This window comes from Sus scrofa, chromosome 9, assembly GCF_054392235.1.
Source record: "Sus scrofa isolate SSC_HxYL_T2T_F1_AM1 chromosome 9, Sscrofa_HxYL_maternal_Yorkshire_Landrace_v2.0, whole genome shotgun sequence".
Classification (NCBI taxonomy): Eukaryota; Metazoa; Chordata; class Mammalia; order Artiodactyla; family Suidae; genus Sus; species Sus scrofa.
Genome location: NC_139391.1, coordinates 171,611 through 190,805, shown reverse-complemented (window position 1 = coordinate 190,805; position 19,195 = coordinate 171,611). Strand labels below are relative to the sequence as shown.

At 43.2% G+C, this 19,195-nt stretch overlaps 1 protein-coding gene and 1 long non-coding RNA gene across 25 annotated transcripts in view; one reads left to right on the top strand and one right to left on the bottom strand.

Annotated features, from left to right (window-relative positions):
• Positions 1-137: 137 nt before the first annotated feature.
• Positions 138-6,126, bottom strand: LOC146399635 (uncharacterized). The gene is made up of 2 exons (XR_014814410.1): positions 2,814-6,126; positions 138-2,521 (listed from the first exon to the last, which is right to left on the bottom strand). It is a non-coding gene; the product is annotated as an uncharacterized LOC146399635 (long non-coding RNA).
• Positions 6,127-6,485: 359 nt separating this feature from the next.
• ZNF143 (zinc finger protein 143) overlaps positions 6,486-19,195 on the top strand; it is a 59,840-nt gene continuing 47,130 nt past the window's right edge. For 8 of the 24 annotated variants that reach the window (XR_014814407.1, XR_014814406.1, XR_014814409.1 and 5 more), the window contains exon 1: positions 6,486-6,584. Coding sequence is in view for 8 of the 24 variants with exons in the window: in XM_084974709.1 (XP_084830835.1) it covers positions 6,489-6,584 (96 nt within the window). In the remaining 16 variants the exon portion in view is untranslated. Of the gene's footprint in view, positions 6,585-7,792; positions 11,227-14,792; positions 16,221-16,777; positions 17,188-19,195 lie in introns of those variants that run through there. The other 16 variants (XM_084974714.1, XM_021062241.2, XM_021062243.2 and 13 more) reach the window with 13 other exon arrangements.

Genomic DNA, 19,195 nt, shown 5'->3' with positions numbered 1-19,195 from the left:
TCCAGAAAAAAGGCATCTACCAAAACCCTGAAGCTAATGAACTTAAAACAATGAAAGACAAAAAACTTGTCTAAAAGCTATTGACTTTGAGGTTGCAAGACACAATAAGATCATAATACAAAAATCAGTTGTTGGTGTTTTCTGTTTTTTTTGTTTGTTTGTTTTGTTTTGTTTTTTATGGCTGCACCTGTGGCATATGGAAGTTCCCAGGCCAGGGATTGAATCCAAGCCATACCAGATCCTCTAACTTAACTCTGAAAACTTAAAAATAACCTAGAGACAGCCCATCTGCATGAGGTGCAAGACACACTTGTGGAGAGGGCAGTACTCGTCAGGTGGACCGACAGATTCGGTGTAGTCCCTGTGCCTTTTTGCAAGAACTAACAAAGTGATCCTAAAATTTGTATGGAAGTGCAAGGGACCCTGTCAAAACAGTCTTGAAAGCAAACACGATGTAATTATGACAAGAGTATGATAAGGATAGATGCCTTACACTGACCAATGGAATAAAATTGAAGTCTGGAAATAAACCCTTAAATTTATGATCAATTGACTTTAAACAAGAGTGCCAAGAAAAATCTTTCAACACATCTCATACAGCTGGGTGTCTACAAAACATGAAGTTCGACCCTTAATACTTCATACAAAAAGTAATTCAAAGTGGTTTAAAGATCGAAATGTAAGCTCAAACTTGGGCAAACTGTAAAACACTGTGACTGAATTAGGCAAGTTTCTTGGATATGACACCAAAGGACAAGTGACAAAAAGAATAGGTGACTTGGGTCTCATCAAAACTTCAAAGAATACTTTCCAGAAAGTGGAAAGACAACCCAGAGAATGGGAGGAAACTAATCTTGAGTATATAGAGGACTCTTAGAACTCAAAAACCCCAATTTAAAAAGGAAAGGGTAGAGTTCCCGTCCTGGGTCAGACTCTTATCCATGAGGACACAGGTTTGATCCCTGGCCCCCACTCAGTGGGTTAAGGCTCAGCGGGTTAAGAATCCGACTAATATCCTTGAGGATGTGGGTTGGATCCCCTGGCCTTGCCCAGTGGGTTAGGATTCGGCACTGCCGTGAGCTGCAGTATAAGTCGCAGATGCAGTTTGGATCCTGCACTGCTGTGGCTGTGGCCAGCAGCTGCAGCTTTCATTAGACCTCTGGCCCAGGTACCTCAATATGCCATGAGCACAGCCCTAAAAAGGAAGAAAAATGGGAAAGAATTCAGGTAGACATTTCTCCAAATAAATAAATGGCCTTACCAAAAGAAAAAATGCTCGACACCACTAGTCATCAGGGGAATGCAAATAAGAATTCATGATACACTTCCTACAAGTGCACAGTTATTATTTGTGAGGAAATAGAGAAAATTGAAACCACACATTGTAAAACATTTATCTGTTATGTAAAAGTTTGGCAGTTCCGTAAAAGGTTGAAAATAGTCACTTAGCAATTCCACTCCCAACCAACATCCAAGAGAAGTGAAATATGTCCATGCAAGAACTTGCTCACGGTTGTTCAAAGAAGCATTACTATAGCCCCGGAGAGGAAATGACCCAAATAGCCATTAATCAGTTGGTGAAAGGATAAACAAAACGTGGTATATCCTTTCAGTCAGATACTCAGCAATGAAAAGGAATCAAGTGCCGTTACGAGCTGATGTAGATGAACCTTGGAAACAAAGTGGAAGAAGTCAGACACAGGATTCCATTTACAAACATCTAGAATTAGGTAACTGACTAGTGGTAGCTGGGGCAGGGGGAGGAGGAGGAGGAAATGGGCAGCGCTAAAGGGTTTCTGTTGGGGGTGATGAAAGTGCGTGTGATTAGACAGTGGTGATGGTTGAACAGCCTCGTGAGTATACTAAAAACTACTGAAATTCACTTAAAGGTCTCAAATTTGCTCACAATTCTCAAAAACAATATGGTATGTTTACTCATTTAATACAAATTAAAATCAGTTTTAATCATCTTTATGCAGCAGTCCCCATATTAAGGGGAAAACAGCCTTAGAGATAGTATTCCCCCAATCCAATTATTTTGTTTTGCTACTGGTTCATTTGTCTTTTAAATCCCATCACCCTTATCAAACAGCTCTAGCTGGCGCCAGATTTTGGTGGAGTGGGTAGCAGGAGGAAGACTCCTTAACATTCTTTTTTTCCCATAAATGCCGCATCTGTTACATATTTCAGTGTAATAGTGTTAGGACCAAACCATCTCCCCCCCCCCCATTATAGCACTTAAGTAGTTTTCTCTAAAATTGTATCAATTTTATTGCTTTTTGGAGACATGAGCTTCACCTTACAAATGTTCTCACTTTGACTCAAGAATATGTTTTCCTGGAGTTCCCGTCCTGGCTCAGTGGTTAATGAATCCGACTAGGAACCATGAGGTTGCAGGTTCAAACCCTGGCCTTGCTCAGTGGGCTAAGGACCCAGCATTGCTGTGAGCTGTGGTGTAAGTCGCAGACGCGGCTTGGATCCTGAGTTGCTGTGGCTCTGATTAGACCCCTAGCTTGGGAACCTCCATATGCCGCGGGAGTGGCCCCAGAAAAGGAAAAAAGAAAAGAATGTTTTCCCAGAAAAAAATAATTTTAAATGCAACGGTTTGGCATTCCTGCCGTGGCTCGATGGAAACAAATCTGACTAGTATCCATCAAGATGCAAGTTCAATCCCTGGCCTCACTCAGTGGGTTAAGGATCCAGTGTTGCCTTATGTACCTAAGCTGTGGTGTGGGTCGCAGATGTGGCTCGGATCAGCAATGTGGTGGCCCTGGTGTAGGCCAGTTACTGCAGCTCTGATTCAACCCCAAGACCTCCATATGCTGCGGGTGCCCCCCCCCAAAAAAAAGACTAAATAAATGCAGTGGTTCCATTCCTGCATTACTCCTTTACTGCTGAAACACTGCTGACTTTCTATGTATATTAATGAGATTTGGTTATCCTCCTGTTGGGAATCCTATACTTTTGATTTAAGCAAATGTAATTAGAAGTGAAAATAACTAGAATCTTGTGGAGATAGCCAGTTTCAAAGGGCCACCTGGAGTCTTCAGAGGCTTTATAATATTTTGTAAATTGAGTTTGCCTCTAAAATAAACCTAACATTAACCACAAGTGGTAATCTTAGAGCTCACTTACTGGATATTTTCAAAGATGTAACGAATGAATGGGGTTAACAAGGGGCACAGGGTAGAGTTGGTAAAATGGAAAAATAGCACCTACTGAAGTTACCACAGATACCTTGAAATGGGGGAAGTCATGCAATTTAGCCACTAACAGCAAAATGTTACCAGTTGTATTATACCTGTGCTATGTCAGCATATTTACTGGGAACTACTTACTTGAGATTGGAAAGGAACAGTTTAAGTAACCTCATCATACAACACTTCCAAAAGTATGTTCTAATTAAACTCTGATTAATACTTTTCAGTGTAAAAGCTAAATATGATTAACTCAATGAGTTTATTCTTTAGACCAAGGACTCTTTAATTCTGGGTCCATGAGCCCTATGAAACTACAGTCTTCAGTATATTTTATATAGCTTTCTTCTGAATCTCAAAGGAGTTGTCAAAGTCCTTAAAAACTGCTAGTGACTGGAGTTCCCGTCGTGGCGCAGTGGTTAACGAATCCAACTAGGAACCATGAGGTTGCGGGTTCGGTCCCTGCCCTTGCTCAGTGGGTTAACGATCCGGCGTTGCCGTGAGCTGCGGTGTAGGTTGCAGATGCGGCTCGGATCCCGCGTTGCTGTGGCTCTGGCGTAGGCCAGTGGCTACAGCTCCGAATCAACCCCTAGCCTGGGAACCTCCATATGCCGCGGGAGCGGCCCAAGAAATAGCAACAACAACAAAAAAGACAAAAGACAAAAAAAAAAAAACAAAAAAAAACTGTTAGTGACCATAAAGGTGAGAATTGGAGAGACGGGCTCACATTTATTAAGCACTTGAAAAGCAGCTCCGATAAGCACTGTGCTACATTTATCTACACTCTCATATATCCGTCCAATCACCCTGTGAAATAAGTGTTTTTACTTTACAAATGAGGCAACAGTTTCTGAGACAAGTGACACACATCTATCTGCCACAACTTCCAATGGAGAGCAAAGTACTGGTTTGATTTTAAAGTCTTCAGTGTTTTGAGAAAAGAAAAAAAGTAAAAACAAAAGAGAAAAAATAATTTTTACACAAGAAAAATTCATGTGTTTAAAAATCTATAAATTCATGATAAAATTTATTTTAAATTTATCACAGAAAAATTTGATAAATCAAAACCACCCTTTCCTAGATGTAATTATTTTAAAAAGTTGAATGTATCATTTCTTGGTGTCTTTTTTCTATACATATGATAATGGTTAAGTCATTATACAAATAAGCCAAAATCAACCAATTCTCCAGAAATTTTGAGTTAATGAAAGAAATGTTTTTAAAAACATGATGGTAACAATTTTTGAAGGGGGCTAGAAATAAGTTAGCCTATTAGAAATTTGGGGAAAAGGTCCAGCATTGTATAAGAGCCTGGACTACCACCGACTGGTGGTGAAATGTTTTCAAGTCACTAATTTGATAAGATGCAATAAATTAAAAGGCATAGGAGGTGATTTAGGGAAAGTCTGAAGATTATGGATGATCCTGAATACTATGTACATTTGAACCCTGATCTATTGTCAATGGTAAAAACAAGAGTTCCATTTCTTCTGACAAAAACATTATTAAGGTTTCTCCCTGAATAAGATTAGAACTATAGCATCCTGCCTGCCACCACCGATGTTTACAATTAGTAGGTTCAGGGGATACAAAGATGTCCTGTAACTGCAATCTACAATTACAGGGTGGCTTTTTAACCTTCTTTTGAGATTTGGTATTACAGTGTTTTAACAAATGACTGAAGATTTGGTTCTTAGTAATACATGATTAAATGGCATAAGGTATTCTGATTCTGATTATAAATACAGATACAACAACTGGAAGGTACAGAAAGTATAAAGTAAAACACATCATCTGAATCTATTCTTTGGGCACAAGACTGTTGAGTGAGCCAATTCTTCCAGTTTCAAGTAACCTAATCCAATTTTATGTCGCATTTTTCATTCTTAAAAGGACATAAAATAATGACTACCTTAATGTAGTCAAACAAAACTCAAAGTCCTGTTTTCCTTCGAATGGCATTTGGGTAACAATTATGAGCTATACCTTGGTTAGGGTCAGCCTGCCCCTCACTTCCCACCAAAAAGAAGGTACTGGTAAAATCTCAAACCAGATTCAAGTGCAGATCAAAACATTAATTATCCTCACCTATAGAGCCATTCCATAATCAATTTAGCCCAAAGACACTAAATCCATCACCATTCAGCTCTCTCCCGTTTTCATAAGTAGGACGCAAATCTCAGCTACGGCGGGGCCAGCGCCGCATTCTCAGCAACTCAAATCTACACCTGCGATGCCCAATTCAACAAATATTGAGTCTGCACACTTTAATCTCACCTCTGTTCAGCCTCGCTGCCAAAGCACATGGATACTTACTGAATACTTCAAAAGATTAGGATTTCCAATGGTTTAGAGAAAGTTTGGGTGGAGAGTTACAGCAAGTATTACCCAAACTTCACAACTAATTTGTACCTATAGGTTCGAGCAGGCCAAGCCAGTGCTTTCCCCACCCTTTAATTCGTAACAGACACTAAAGGGAAAGAAAAAAAAGTTAGCGACACCACTACAGACGACTTCGAGATCTGAGCCTAAACGACAAGAAAGCGCAAGAGCATCCGCAGTGTCCTCCAGCAGCGTCCGAGACCACCGCCCATGGTCGAGCGCGGCCGGGGCTCCGGCTGAGGCAGGAGGCCCGCGCTGCGGCCCGTGGCGACGCCCCGGCGACCGGAGGAGCAAAGGCAGACTCGGCAGCCGGTGACCGGCCAACAGCCGCTCTCGGGAAAGCAGAGCCCTCGCCCAAGACCAAAGGCCTCAGCTGGCACCGGAGCCCCCCGGGAGCGGCCAGGCGTCCCGCCCTGGCCTACCCCAGCCTGCTACTTCCCGCTCGACACTCGGCAGTCGCTAGGCAAAGCCCGATCGGTCGCCAGAACGCGCTCTAGCTAGCCCGCGGGGAGCGCCGAGACCGTCTCCTAGCCCCTGTGGGGAAAATGGCGCCTGTCACCGCTTCTCCCTCCCGGCTAGTCACAAGGACCAGCCTCCGTCCCTCGCCACAAAATGGCGCCTCCCGCTGGGGCCCTAGAATCGGCATAATTCACTTGTCAGCGAGGCGGTGTCGAGCTGGGATGCGCGCCTCTGCCAACCAGTCAGACCGAGTAACTTTGGTTCCGCACTTTGCTCAAGCCACTCAGGCGCTAGCTGTAAGGCCTGGCGATGCTGACGTCAGGAAAAGGGGCGTGGACAAGGCGGTCTCCTTTGGCGTCGCCTAAATTTGAGCCAATGGAAAGCAGGAAGTATCGAATGACTGACGTAGTGACGGCCCAATGGAGGCCGGGGGCGGGCCTCAGACCCACTATGCGGGTTGCGGGGCCTGGGGGCCGGGCGGCTGTTTCCTGTCCTGGTGCATGGTGGTCGGACGAAGGAATTGTTGGAAAATTTTCTCGGAGGTTCGTATATAAATGTGTTTTTACCCAGTGTGCATTATTCTCCGCCCGGCCGCCGCCCTCAGCGCGGCGGCGCGGGCCCGCTCGGGCCGGGGCTCTGGCTCCGGCTGCTCAGCCTCCACCGCAGGCCCAGCCGATCCTACGGCCGGCCGCGGTAGCCGCGCCTGGGCAGAAGCGGAGTTTATTAATAACCCGCGGCCGCCACTCTGGGGCGGCGGAGCTTTTCTCACTGAGGACGCCCCCCCCCACCTCGTCTGCGCACTGCGCCCCGCCTGTTCCCCTCAGGGGACAGCCGAGGGGAGGGAGGGAGGGAAGGAGGGGAGGGAGGAGCCCTCGGGAGCCTGGCGGCGCTTCCCCGCTTGACCTCCGCGCGGAGCGGGTCCCCAGGCGCCGCCGGGGCGAAGCTCCTCCGGCCGGGACGCCGGGCCCGGTCCTCACGGGGCCGCAGCTGGGGCGCCGCCGGCGCAACTGGCCGGGGGCCCGGTCGGGATCCCGTCTGCAGATCGCACCCAGAATTTCCTTCTACTCAGATCGTGCACAGATTTCTTGTTTTTCTCACTTTTTTAAAAAAATAATTTTTGGGTCTAACATCGAATATTAGAAATTGTCCATTTTATCGTTCCACTCTTTTCTCGGTGTTGGCTAAAGAGTGAATGAATCTCTTCGTTGCTTTGTAACATTTTCTTGTGGGACCAATCACCAATTTTTATTCTCTTCCCTTTTGCTTATTTTACCATTAAGTTTACACATTAACAAAGTTAAGCAAAAAGTAGATAAGAATACAATTGCTAAACCGATTATTTGTTTAAAATCAACTTAAGCCTTGGCTTCGGAAGTGTCCAGTCAGCTAATATAATTTGGTGGGGATGTGGTGAAAAATTGTACGTTTGGCGTTGTGTTTGAAATTGTCCTGAGTCTTACTAGAGGATGTTTGTGTTGTAGTTGACAAAAATCTGTGGAATATTTAGTATTTTTTCTTTGCTCAGTGCTTAGTTTCAGTTCCTTGTTAAGTGTTTAGTAAGAGAATAGGTAATGAGACCATCCAAATGCTCTGGTAAGTTAGGGAGCTAATTTTATCCAGGTGTATTTTCATTACTTTGGAAATTATTTAGCAGTGTAGTAATACTTGAGGGCCTATTTTTTTTCCATTGCCCTGCTTTATTGATAGAATTTACATACCTTTACAATTCACTCCTTTAAAGTATATATTAGGTAGGTTTAATGTACTCACAGTTGTGCAGCCACCACCACAATTTTAAACCATGTTCATCATCCCTCTTCCAAAAACCCTACCCACTAAGTTACTCCCCATTTCACTTAAAACTTCCCCTTCCCCGACCACTAATCTACAGATTTATAGATTATGAACATTTCATATAAATGGAATCATACAGTATGTGTACTTCTGTGACTTGCTTCTTTGATTTAACATGTTTGCAAGATTCATTCATGTTATAACATGTATCAGTACTTGATTTCTTTTCATTGCCAGATATTTTGTTGTATGGACATAACACCTTTTATTTATCCATTAATCTACTGATGTACATTTAGGTTGCTTTCACCTTTTGTCTGTTATGCATGATGCTACCATGAAGTTTCTGTGTGGAAATTTGTTTTCATTTCTGTGTGTGTATTTGTGTGTATGTCCACACACACCTAGGAATAGAATTCGTTGGTTGGTTGGTCATATGGTAACTCTGTATTCACCCTTTTGAGGAACCGTCAAACTGTTTTCCAAAGTGCTTGCACCATTTTGCATTGCTGCCAGCAGTGTATGAGAGCTCACGTTTCTCCATATCCTTGCCAACACTTGTCGTTATCTTTCTTTTTGATGGTCGTCATCCTAGAGAGTATGCAGTGATATCTCTTGTGATTTTGATTTGCATTTCCTAGGTGCTAATGGCATTGAGCATTTTTTCATGTGCTTTTTGGACATTTGCATATTTTCTTTGGAGAAATGTCTGGGTCTTTTCCCTATTTTTAAATTGGTTTGTTTAGGGAGTTTCTGTTGCGGCACAGCGGAAATGAATCCGACTAGGAACCATGAGGCTGCGGGTTTGATCCCTGGCCTTGCTCAGTGTGTTGGGGATCTGGCATTGCTGTGAGCTGGGGTGTAGGTTGAAGACGCAGCTCAGATCCACATTGCTGTAGCTGTGGTGTAGGCTGGCGGCTACAGCTCCGATTAGACCCCTAGCCTGGGAACCTCCATATGCCTCGGGTGCGGCTCTAAAAAAAAAGACATAAATAAATAAGTAAACTGGATTGTTTATTTATTATTGAATTGTAAGAGTTTCTTACATAAAGGGCCCTTATCAGATATATGATTTGCAAAATATTCGTTGCCCTTTGCTGGAGTTGGGATATTTCTGTGAAGTAAGGATTCATCATATTCTTCATGGAAAGATGACCTAGCTGGATTGGTGAATTATGCCTCTACTATTACTTTAGCTGTTATTGAATATTTATAATGTGTGTACAGTTTGTAATCGTGTGAGGAGAACTTTCTGAATCCTGATGTTCTTATTATTCATTTTGAAGTTTTTAATCTAGTTTGGTTTGTACATAATATGGCAGGCCATGGATGTTGTCCTGCTGTTTATGTACCTCTTGAAGTTAATAATGATGAATGCATTTGGCCTTGTTTTGGAAATAGAGAGATTTGTATAGTATGGATGTAATGGTCACAAGAAGTTGGAGTCATTTAAATTAAAGGCAGTTTATTAGACTCACAGACATAGGGAACAGACCTGGGGTTGCAGTGAGATGGACTGGGAGTTTGGGGTTAGTGGATGAAAACCATTACGTTTAGAACGGGTGGACAATGAGGTCCTACTGTATAGCACAGGAACCATGTCCAGTCTCTTGGGATGGACCACGATGGGAGATAATGTAAGAAAAGGAATGTGTATATGTATGACTGGGTCACTTTGCTGTTCAGCAGAAATTGATGCAACACTGTAAATCAACTATACATTAATTAAAAAACATTATGATCAAAAGAAAAGGAATTGTATATGTATGACTGGGTCACTTTGCTGCAGTTGGTACAGCATTGTAAATCAACTCTAATAAAAAAGGAAAAAGATGCTCTGGGCACAAAGTTCAGAAATTTGTCACTCTGAAAAAGAAGTAATGGCAGTTTATGATGCTATTTGCATAAAATACAGTGACATATTTTTCAAAGTGAGGCACAATGAAAAGAGCATTGTTGTAAAGGAACCTAATCTTTAATCCTGTTGTAGGCGATTAGCTAGCCGTGACCTCATACAAGTCGTATTCATTTGTTCAACAAATATTTAGGAAGTATGTACCATGTGCCAGGCATTCTTTTAGGCGCTGGAAATTCAGGGGTGAACAGGACCGATGGGCCCTGCTGTCGTGGAACTTAGAGTTTGCTTAGAAATTCTGGCGGGTGCTGTGAAGAAGATGGAGCTCTGTGACGGAGAATAGGAGGGTGGTGCTAGAACGGATGTCTTAGGCAGCACGTGCAGAAGCGGGGAGAATTAGGTGTGTTCTAGGAACCAGAGGGTCAGTGTGACTGAATGTATATACAAGGGAGGACAGTTGTAAAACACTCTCCAGCATGAGGTATTTTCAACTCACCAGATGTTCATTGAACTTGTGATCTTAGGTGTCCAAATTTCAGTGACTCATAGCATATAGCACCTAGCTCAGAAGGCTTACCATCTAATTGGGACTAGTAGATGTAGGAATAAAAGGACTGGTAAGAGGAGAGAGGAGTGTTAGGTTATCAGGAATCAGAAGGCTTTCAGCCCCAAACAAGTTTCTCTAACCCTCACTTTCCTCACCTGTCGAAAGAAAGCTGGCATAGTGTGAGTGTATCTTGAGTGCTAAGGGCTTTGCTGTACATTTGTTCACTTAATTTTTTTTACAACAACCCTATCAGGTGGGTGTTCTCCCATTTTGTCGAAAGAGGAAAGGGAAGCTTAGCATTAATTTAATTGCCCAGTAACTGAGAGCAGGATTCAAATGCATAGCAGGCCAGCAAATTATAAAGCTACATACAGGTGAAATCTAATAATTAAAACGTAGTTGGTAATTCAAAATGATCTGGGCTGCAAACCAAATGTCTGTACATAACTGTAGGATTCAGATGAGAATGGACTGAGAGGTCTGGGTAGTGAGGGAGGCACAGGGAAGAGCCAGTGACAATAAAGGCCGTCCCCAGTATCTGGACTGCCTTTTCTACTTTTCCTCCCCTTGTGAAATGTTCACTTATCTTCTTGTGCCCACGTTCACATGTAATCACCTGTGCATACTTGAGGCAAAGTGAGGTCCTCCTCACTTTATTAATGCTTCTGTTTATAGTAACTTTTTTTTTGGCAAGGACCTTAAGTTCTTGCTCTTCTTTAAAGTAACCCAAACTGGAGTTCCCGTCGTGGTGCAGTGGTTAACGAATCCGACTAGGAACCATGAGGTTTCGGGTTCGATCCCTGGCCTTGCTCAGTGGGTTAAGGATCCGGCATTGCCATGAGCTGTGGTGTAGGTTGCAGACTTGGCTCGGATCCCACGTTGCTGTGGCCCTGAAGTAGGCCGGCGACGACAGCTCCAATTTAATCCCTAGCCTGGGAACCTCCATATGCCGTGGGAGCGGCCCAAGAAATGGCAGAGACAAAAATAAGTAAGTAAGTAAATAAATAAATAAATAAATAAATAAAGTAACCCAAACTGGAATGTATCATGGCATAGGTTTTTGCAAAAAGGCAGTGCTGAACAGAGCTGCAGACTAATTCTCAGAGAAGAGGCCTTGGCCTTCTATCAAAAATTAATGGATGAATATACGTTTCTGTATTTCAATTAAAATAGTTAAGGTATATGCCATTTTTATGCGTCCCTTCTGTAATATTTATTTATTTATTTTGCTTTTTAGGGCTGCACCAGCGGCATATGGAAGTTCCCAGGCTAGGGGTCAAATCAGAGCTACAGCTGCCGGCCTATACCACAGCTACAGCAATTCTGGATCCAAGCCACATCTGTGACCTATACCACAGTTCACGGCAACACCAGATCCTTAACCTACTGAGTGAGGCCAGGGATCGAACCCACGAACTCATGGTTCCTAGTTGGATTCATTTCCGCTGTGCCACGACAGGAACTCCCACAGTGCTATAAAAATTATGTATGTGTATGGATAGCAAGAGTTAGAGAAGAATACCAGGAAATGGAAAGATTTGTTAATCCATTGGAAATTACTCTTCTTAAATTTGTATTACATTATTATATGCAGTGAAACTTTTTATGGTGTAAAAGACAAAATACGTTATTTGGCAGTATCATTGGACTGGAGGGATGAGAGACTGGAGCAAAGAAAGCAGTCAAGAGGTTCTTGCAGTGGTTGATGCATGAGGAGTTGGAAAAGAACATTTTTACAGGATAAAAACCATGGAGTTGGCAGTTGCCTAGTTGTGAATTTAAGAATGAGGGTTTAGGGAAGTTCCTCTTGTAGCTCAGCTGGTTATGAACCCTCCTGGTATCCATGAGGATGCAGGTTTGATTCCTGGCCTTGCTCAGTGGGTTAAGGATCCAGTGTTGCCATGAGTGCTGGTGTGGGCTGAAAAGGCGACTTGGATCCTGCATTCCTGTGGCTGTGATGTAGGCTGGCAGCTGCAGTTCCTATTGGACCCCTAGTCTGGGAACTTTTGTATGTTGCAGGTGCAGCCCTAAAAATCAAAAAAGGAAAAAAAAAAAAAAAAAAGAGAGAGAATGAGGGAGTTACCATTGTGGCTCAGCAGAAATGAACCTGACTAGGATCCATGAGGCCATGAGGATGCAGGTTTGATCCCTAGCCTTGCTCAGTGGGTTAAGAATCCAGTGTTGTCGTGAGCTGTGGTGTAGGTCACAGATACACCTCGGACTTGGCGTTGCTATGGCTGTGGCGTAGGCTGGCAGCTACAACTCCGATTCTACCCCTAGTGATCACCTGCAGAATAAGAGATATTTGAACCACTGGAGTGGTGATTGCATTTGTCATTGGGGTAGGAAATACAGAAGGAAAATTTTGTGGGAAACTGTTTTGAGATGGAGATTTCTGTGGACCAGGAAGATCGTCAAAGCCAGTAGGCAGCTAGACGTATAGATCAGGAGCCCTTAAGAGAAGGACTGGAAGAGTTCCTGTCATGGTGCAGCGGAAGCAAATCTGACAAGGAACCATAAGGTTGCAGGTTCAATCCCTGGCCTTGCTCAGTGGGTTAAGGATCTGGCGTTGCTGTGAGCTGTGGTGTAGGTTGCAGACGTGGCTTGGATCCTGTGTTGCTATGGCTCTGGTGTAGGTCCTAAAAAACAAAAAACAAAACAAAACAAAACAAAACAAAACAAAAAAAAAAGAGAGAGAGAGAGAGAGGACTAGGTAGATTTTTTTGTTTTGTTTTGTCTTTTGTCTTTTTAGAGCCGCTCCCGTGGCATATGGAAGTTCCCAGGCTAGGGGTCGAATTGTAGCTACAGCTGACAGCCTACGCCACAGCCACAGCAATGCCAGATTCGAGCCACGTGTGAGACCTATACCACAGCTCACCAGCAATGCTGGATCCTTAATCCACTGAGCGAGGCCAGGGATCAAACCCACATCCTCATGGATACGAGTCGGGTTTGTTACCGCTGAGCCACAATGGGAACTCCTTTAATGTTTAGCCATTGTAAGATCTGGTTGTTTTCTGAACTTTTTGAAAGCCTGAGATAGAATCATCTGTGTTCAATTTGATGACTTTTGGCAGCTGTACACACCCAGGTGATCATCACTCAAAAGAAGATCCAGAAGTTCCCATCGTGGCGCAGTGGTTAACGAATCCGACTGGGAACCATGACGTTGCGGGTTCCATCCCTGGCCTTGCTCAGTGGGTTAACGATCCGGCGTTGCCGTGAGCTGTGGTGTAGGTTGCAGGGGTGGCTCAGATCCCGAGTTGCTGTGGCTGTGGCGTAGGCCGGTGGCTACAGCTCCGATTAGACTCCTAGCCTGGGAACCTCCATGTGCCTCGGGGCGGCCCTAGAAAAGGCAAAAAGACAAAAAAAAAAAAAAAAAGAAGATACAGAACGTTTTCATCACCACAGAAGATGCCCTGTCCCCCTTTCCCGGTACTCTCCCAGCCTCGCAACTACATTCTGATTTCTACCATTATAGATTCATTTTGTCTGTTCTTGGAAGTTATATTAATGGGATAATACAATGTATGTTATTTTGTGTCCATCTTATTTCCCTCAGCATAATAATTTTGAGATTCATTAGTGGTATCGTATGTGTATATATGTAGTTTGTTTCTCTTTATTACTAGGTAATAATCTGTTGTATGAATTTATCATAGCTTCTTTATCCACTCTTTTATTCTTTTGTTTTTTTAGGGCCACATCCACAGCATATGGATGTTCCCAGGCTAGGGGTCGAATCAGAGCTACAGCTGCTGGCCTACACCACAGCCACAGCAACGCCGGATCCTTGCTGGGTCTGTGACCTACACCATAGCTTATGGCAGCACCAGATCCTTAACCCACTGAGCGGGGCCAGGGGTTGAACTCACTTCCTTATGGGTACTAGTTGGGTTCATTACCACTGAGCCACGATGAACACTTAACCATTCTTTTATTGATGGGCTTTTGAGTTCATTCCACTTTGGAACTATTATGAATAAAACTGTGGACACTATTGTAGGCACCTTTTTGTGGACGAACATTTTAATTTCTCTTGGGTAAATGTACCTAGGAATATTCTTGGGAATGGCCGTTGAACTCCATGTTAAAGTGGAAAGTGTTGACTAGCCTGACAAGTTCAGTGCTTAGGGATAGAAACCAGATGGATGGCAGTGAGAAATCAGGAAGTAGTCTTGTTAACAGCTGTTAAGGAAGTCTAGCTGTGATAAGAAGGAAAGAGGAATTCCTGTTGTGGCTCAGTGGATTAATAATGGACACACTATTTGTCTCCTTGAGGATGTGGGTTTGATCCTTGGCCTTGCTCAGTGGGTTAAGGATCCCACTTTGCCAAAGGCTGTGGCATAGGTTGCAGATGTGGCTCAGGTCTGGTGTTGCTGTGGCTGTGGTGTAGGCCTCAGCTCAGCTCCAACTGGACCCTTGGCTGCAGGTTCGGCTGTTAAAAAAAAAAAAAGAGTTTACTATCTGAGACAGGCAAGATTTTGTTTATTTGATTTTTTTTTTTTTTTTGTCTTTTGTCTTTTGTCTTTTGCTGTTGTTGTTGTTGTTGTTGCTATTTCCTGGGCCGCTCCCGAGGCATATGGAGGTTCCCAGGCTAGGGGTTGAATCGGAGCTGTAGCCACCGGCCTACGCCAGAGCCACAGCAACGCGGGATCTGAGCCGCGTCTGCAACCTACACCACAGCTCACGGCAACGCCAGATCATTAACCCACTGAGCAAGGGCAGGGACCGAACCCGCAACCTCATGGTTCCTAGTCGGATTCGCTAACCACTGCGCCACGACGGGAACTCCTCTTTTTTTTTTTTTTTTTTTTGTCTTTTTTGTTGTTGTTGTTGTTGTTGTTGTTATTGTTGTTGTTGTTGTTGTTGCTATTTCTTGGGCCGCTCCCGCGGCATATGGAGGTTCCCAGGCTAGGGGTTGAATCGGAGCTGTAGCCACCGGCCTACGCCAGAGCCACAGCAACTCGGGATCCGAGCCGCGTCTGCAACCTACACCACAGCTCAGGGCAACGCCGGATCGTTAACCCACTGAGCAAGGGCAGGGACCGAACCCGCAACCTCATGGTTCCTAGTCGGATTCGTTAACCACTGCGCCACGACGGGAACTCCTTTTTTTTTTTTAATGAGACTTTTTTTTTTTTTTTTTTTTGCCTTTTCTTGAGCTGCTCCCACGGCATATGGAGGTTCCCAGGCTAGGGGTTGAATCGGAGCCGTAGCCACCGGCCTATACTACAGCCACAGCAACTCAGGATCTGAGCCAGGCCTGAAACCTACACCACAGCTCACGGCAACGCCAGATCCTTAACCCACTGAGCAAGGCCAGGGATGGAACCCTCAACGTCATGGTTCCTAGTCGGATTCATTAACCACTGTGCCACGATGGGAACTCCTGATTTTTTTTTTTGTCAGAGGTAGAATTTGAATATATTAGAATCTCTCTTTTTCTCCTGCTGCTTCTGGTCCTCAAACTCCCTAGTCTCAGTGAGAGCAAGCCAGGGCATGCTTAGCGAACTGAACTACTCAGATGTGCCCTTATCAGGCCAGGTTGTTAGTGCTACTTTGTTGAGGATTGAGGTATATTTTTTAAGGTTCTTTTTCATTTAAATGGTTCAGTTAAGATCAAATCATCACCAAAACTAATGTTCCTAATAACTAGACCTAGGTGTCTATGTCTAAATTCTTGTCTCTGTTCTTAGCTCTTTTTCTCACAAGTATTTTTAATTTTAGGTCTCCGAGGCCTTATCTCAACTACGTTATTCCATTTCTGCACGGTCTTGGAACTTGGCAAATCCTTCAAGTTCCAACATTTCACCCATCCAGTAGAATAGTCTACTTCTTTAAAATTGGTGATGCGAACTGGATGCCTTCATTTTACCCTTTGTCTTGTAGAGCCTCTGAAATCTCTACCTCAATCACCAGCATCTTCTAACTACTTTGTACTTAATGGAATTGCATTTTACCAATGGAACTGCTTACTCCCTGGGTATGTTTAAATACAACTAAAAAGATTAAAGGCAGTTTTCCACAGACATTAATCAAAGCAGTGTAAATAGGTCTGCGAACTGCAAAGGTACCAGCTAGCCCACTATTTTTGTGTTGCTGTTCTAAGGAACTTCCTCATTCCAAGTTGGGAGATGTCATGAAATGTAGCACAAGTGACTAAGCTTAAGTGGGGAAGTACTTTGTGTAGATGTAAGTTTCTAAGGAAAATTTGGAATTGAGATCGGGTAATTGAAAGGCCTAGCCTCTTTGTTAAACAGCCTGTCGTTAGAATCTGAGCTTGACAATTTATGAAGGCCTGGTTTGTGTGGCTTCGTGCAAAAAGACATCTTAGATTTGTTGATCTAAATTTCTTTTTGAATCATTTCTTATCACAATAAAGATTACTTGCAGTTGATGCTTGCTTTTGTACCTGGACCATTAGATTTCTGCTTTTGTAATGATTTGTGCTAATAATTGTCTCTAACAAATTAAGCCAAACTTGAAATATCCAAGGGCTTCACATTTTAAAATATTGGTCTGGTGTAGATTCAAAAACCATGGGGAAAACACCAATTGTTTTTTTTTTAAGGGATAAAGTCAGCTACTATTTAGTTACTAATTTAACGATCAGTTTTCAGACACTCATTTTCTTCTTGCCAGTAATTTGGGGTATTTTTCACTTTTAAAATTATGAAATCTATCAAACATAAGGAAGAGTACCTGTATAAGTAATTGCATAAATGCTTATGTACCCACTCGGTTTTTAACAGATCCTAACATTTTGTCATGTGTTTCAGACCTTTTTCTCACTATGGTAAAAAAACCACAACATAACATTTACCATCGTTGCTGTTTTTAAGTGTAGACGTACTAACTGTGTGCACACTGTCGTACGACAGGTCTCTGGAGCTTCTTCATCTTGCAAAACGGAAATTCTGCACCCATCGAACAACACCCTTCGCACCCTGGTACTTGGCATTTACCTTCCTGCGTCCTAGTTCTAAGAAGTCGACTGCTTTAGATACCCTGTAAAAGTCCGGTCCTGCAGTATTCGTCTTTTTGCGACAAACACTTATTTCACTTAGAAAAATGTCCTCAGGGTTCATCCGTGTTCTAACATATGACAGTATTTCCTTCTCTTTTAAGGCTGAATACTATTTTGTTGTGTGTTTTATGTGTCCATTCATCCTTTGATGGACATTTAGGTTGCTTCCACCTCTTGCCTTTTGTGAATGATTCTGCAGTGAAGAGGTGTGCCAGTGTGTCTCTAAGATCCGTTTTTAATTCCTGTAGATATGTACCCAGAAGTGGGGTTGCTGGGTTGTATGGTAATTCTCTCTGGGATTTTTTGAGGGATTGCTGTTCTGTTTTTAGTAATAATTGCACCATTCTCCATCCCCACCAACAGAGCAGAAGGGCTCTAATTTCTTCGTGTTGTTGCCAATGCTTGTTATTTTTCTTTTTTCTTTTTCTTTTCTTTTTTTTTTTTGATAGTGGGCATTCTTTTTTTTTCCACTTTTAAGGGCTGCACCTGCAGCATATGGAAGTTCCCAGGCTAGGGGTCGAATCAGAGCTGTAGCTGCCAGCCTATACCACAGCAACACAGAATCCGAGCCACATCTTCTGCCTACACCACAGCTCATGGCAAGGCCAGATCCTTAACCCACTGAGCGAGGCCAGGGATTGAACCTGTGTCCTCATGGACACCAGTCCGACACTGCACCGCAATCGAGCTCCTGATAGTGAACATTCTCACAGGTGTCAGGGGCTATCTCATGGTTTTGATTTGCGTTTCCTTTACAGTGATATTGAGCATATTTTCACATGCTTGTTGGCCATTTGTGTATCTTTGGAGAAATTTCTATTCAAGTCCTTTGTCCTTTTTATTTTTATATATTTATTTATTTATTTATTTTTGTCCCTTTTTTTTTGCCATTTCTTAGGCCGCTTTGCTCCCGCGGCATTTGGAGCTTCCCAGGCTAGGGGTTGAATAGGAACTGTAGCTGCCGGCCTACACCAGAGCCACAGCAACGCAGGATCCGAGACCTGTCTACGACCTACACCACAGCTCACAGCAACGCCAGATCCTTAACCCACTGAGCAAGGCCATGGATTGAACCCTCAACCTCATGGTTCCTAGTCAGATTTGTTAACTCCTGCGCCACAACGGGAACTCCGTTTTTTGTTTTTTGGTTTTTTTTTTGTCCCTTTGTCCAATTTTTAATTGGATTATTGTTTTTTTGTTGTTTAGTTTAGAAAGTTCTTTGTATATTCTGGATATAACATTTACTATGTTTCATTAGTGTGTTTTTTTTTCTTTTCTTATGCTATCTTCCAGAAAGGTGGGAACTTAATTTGTTACACAAGTATGTCTTCATTTGAGATTCCTGTTGTGCCCCATGACAGCCTCATCTGTGTCCAATTGTGGCCCATAATTCATTATCACTATTTTTTAAATGATTTTTATTTTTTCCGTTATAGCTGGCCATAATTCATTATTAAAGTAGCCCTTTCTAAAGATGTTATGTGTCTCTTATACGCTATTTCCATACAACCTGAAAATGTTGGTGCCAGAAATGATCAAGACATGGCAGTGGGAGAGTTCCTGTTTGGTGCAGTGGAAATGAATCCGACTGATATCCATGAGGATGCGGGTTTGATCCCTGGCCTCGCTCAGTGGGTTAAGGATCCAGTGTTGCCCGTAAGCTGTGGTGTAGGTCGCAGACACGAAGCTGGGATCTGGAGTTGCTGTGGCTATGATGTAGACTGGCAGCTGCAGCTCTGACTTGACCCCTAGTCTGGGAACTTCCGTATGCCATGGATGGGGCCCTAAAAGTCATGATGGTGGATGTATTAGCCACTGTAGCGTGTTTGATCTCTAGCTTATTTATTTCATTTATTCACTATGATATTTCCCCATTTGCTCATTTTCTAACAAAGGGCATTAATTGTATCATAGAGTTTTTTTGAGAATAA